Genomic DNA, 1,542 nt, shown 5'->3' with positions numbered 1-1,542 from the left:
GCCAGTTCCATAGAGCCTGCAAGCTCTTTCCGTGTCTTATCCGTCAGTCCGTGGGACTCTCCGACTAGGCGATCTCGTATACCGCGCAAGGAGGCCACGTTCTGCTCCTGCGCGTCAAGTTCCGTCTGCGCTGCCGCTTGCTCGGCAGAAGTAATGGAAAGTCGGTCCTGAAGCTCATCAACCGTCTCAGCTTCGGCATCACTAAACAGCTGCGCGAGGTGACGAGTCTGCACATCAATCTTCAGATCAAGGTCAGTGTTTTGAGACTCGATCGCTGTGACGACTATGGGTAGCCTCGCAGCGGCAGCGGCGATATGTCGGCCGAACACGGGATCAATTGTTGCCAGATAAGCACCAGTTGAGCGGGTCGAGTCGCTGGCAACACTATCGTTGGTCCCATTCGTCTTCTCTCGTACTGGGGCTGGAGCTAACACGGGTATCGAAACCAGAGGTGAAGAAGACGGCACAGTTCCGGACTCACGACGGCGGACCGGGGGTTTGGCGAACATTGGAGATGATGAGACGGCCGTGAGGCTGGGTCTGGCACTTGAGAGACGTGGAGGGATTACGGCACCTGGGGTGCGACCTGCTCTGTCAATGCGCTGGCGCTTGTTGCGACCGCTGGGCGTCTCTTCCTCGATGGCGTCCCTACTGCTGCTGTTTCGACTGCGACGGCCGGGTCTTCTCGGCGGCTCAAGGATCTCGTCCAGGTGCTCGATGCTCATCGAGACTTCGTCTTCGTCCTCAGCGCCGGCTTGCTCGCGGAGAATCGCAGACTGGCTGCGCACGTTGCGCTCGGCGCTGGAACGCTGGCTGAGGGTTCTCGGGATGAGATGCTTGGCTTCATCTGACTCTTGCAACGCCACAGCCATGACTGAGGGCGGTGTTTGTGGCTTGCTGAGCGGTAATGTGCTGGCGCGTTGAGAGTATGGCTGTCGTTGAATGGAGGAGAAGGCAAGGGCCTCAAATTCCAACTCGGCGTCACTGGCGTCGTCGTCGTCGTTGCGACCGAGAGAGAGGAGGCTCCTACCGCGTGGCCTTTCATTCAGTCCACCGAGGTATGAGCTCATGTCGTGAGCGGCAGGTCTGGGTGAGGTGTTGCGAGCAATCAACGGATGCCTGAGAGGGGGTGTAGCTCGAGCAGTGAGATCTAGCGAAGATGGTTTTCGTAAAAAAAAAAATTGACTTGAAGCACAATACGATAGAGATGTTCAGAAGCGCCTATGTCCGGTTCGCTTAGTCTTGGTGATTGGGGTCGAGGCGATCATGAGGGTGGCCGTTTGACGACCTCGTCAGGCACGTTCTGCTCGCCGTCGGATGAAGATTCATGGCCTAAAATTGCAGGACTGTAGCTGACTCAGCAGATACACGCGTCGACCAGGCAGTTTACGCACCACACCGCGAACTTTCGCGTATCCCTGTCACCAACACTTCTGTCGTCCGTACCTAGCAAGCATGAGCAACAAGGCATGACGCATGATAGAATGTGTTTAGTCCTGACTATCGAATATCTCGCAAGCTGGCGTCTGAGTATGGCGCATC

The 1,542-nt window shown here is 56.7% G+C and overlaps 1 protein-coding gene across 1 annotated transcript in view; it reads right to left on the bottom strand.

Moving 5' to 3' along the window:
• The window catches only part of VDBG_08604 (predicted protein), a gene marked incomplete at both ends in the record, with an annotated part of 2,423 nt that overhangs the window by 308 nt on the left and 573 nt on the right, over window positions 1-1,542 (bottom strand). The window contains 2 exons of the mRNA XM_003001513.1: window positions 2-1,086; window positions 1,371-1,433. Coding sequence (XP_003001559.1) covers window positions 2-1,086; window positions 1,371-1,433 — 1,148 coding nt within the window. The remainder of the gene's footprint in view (window position 1; window positions 1,087-1,370; window positions 1,434-1,542) is intronic.

Source organism: Verticillium alfalfae, genomic scaffold (assembly GCF_000150825.1).
Source record: "Verticillium alfalfae VaMs.102 supercont1.12 genomic scaffold, whole genome shotgun sequence".
NCBI lineage: Eukaryota > Fungi > Ascomycota > Sordariomycetes > Glomerellales > Plectosphaerellaceae > Verticillium > Verticillium alfalfae.
The sequence above is the reverse complement of the archived record's forward strand: the minus strand, read 5'-3'. Positions and strand labels throughout refer to the sequence as shown.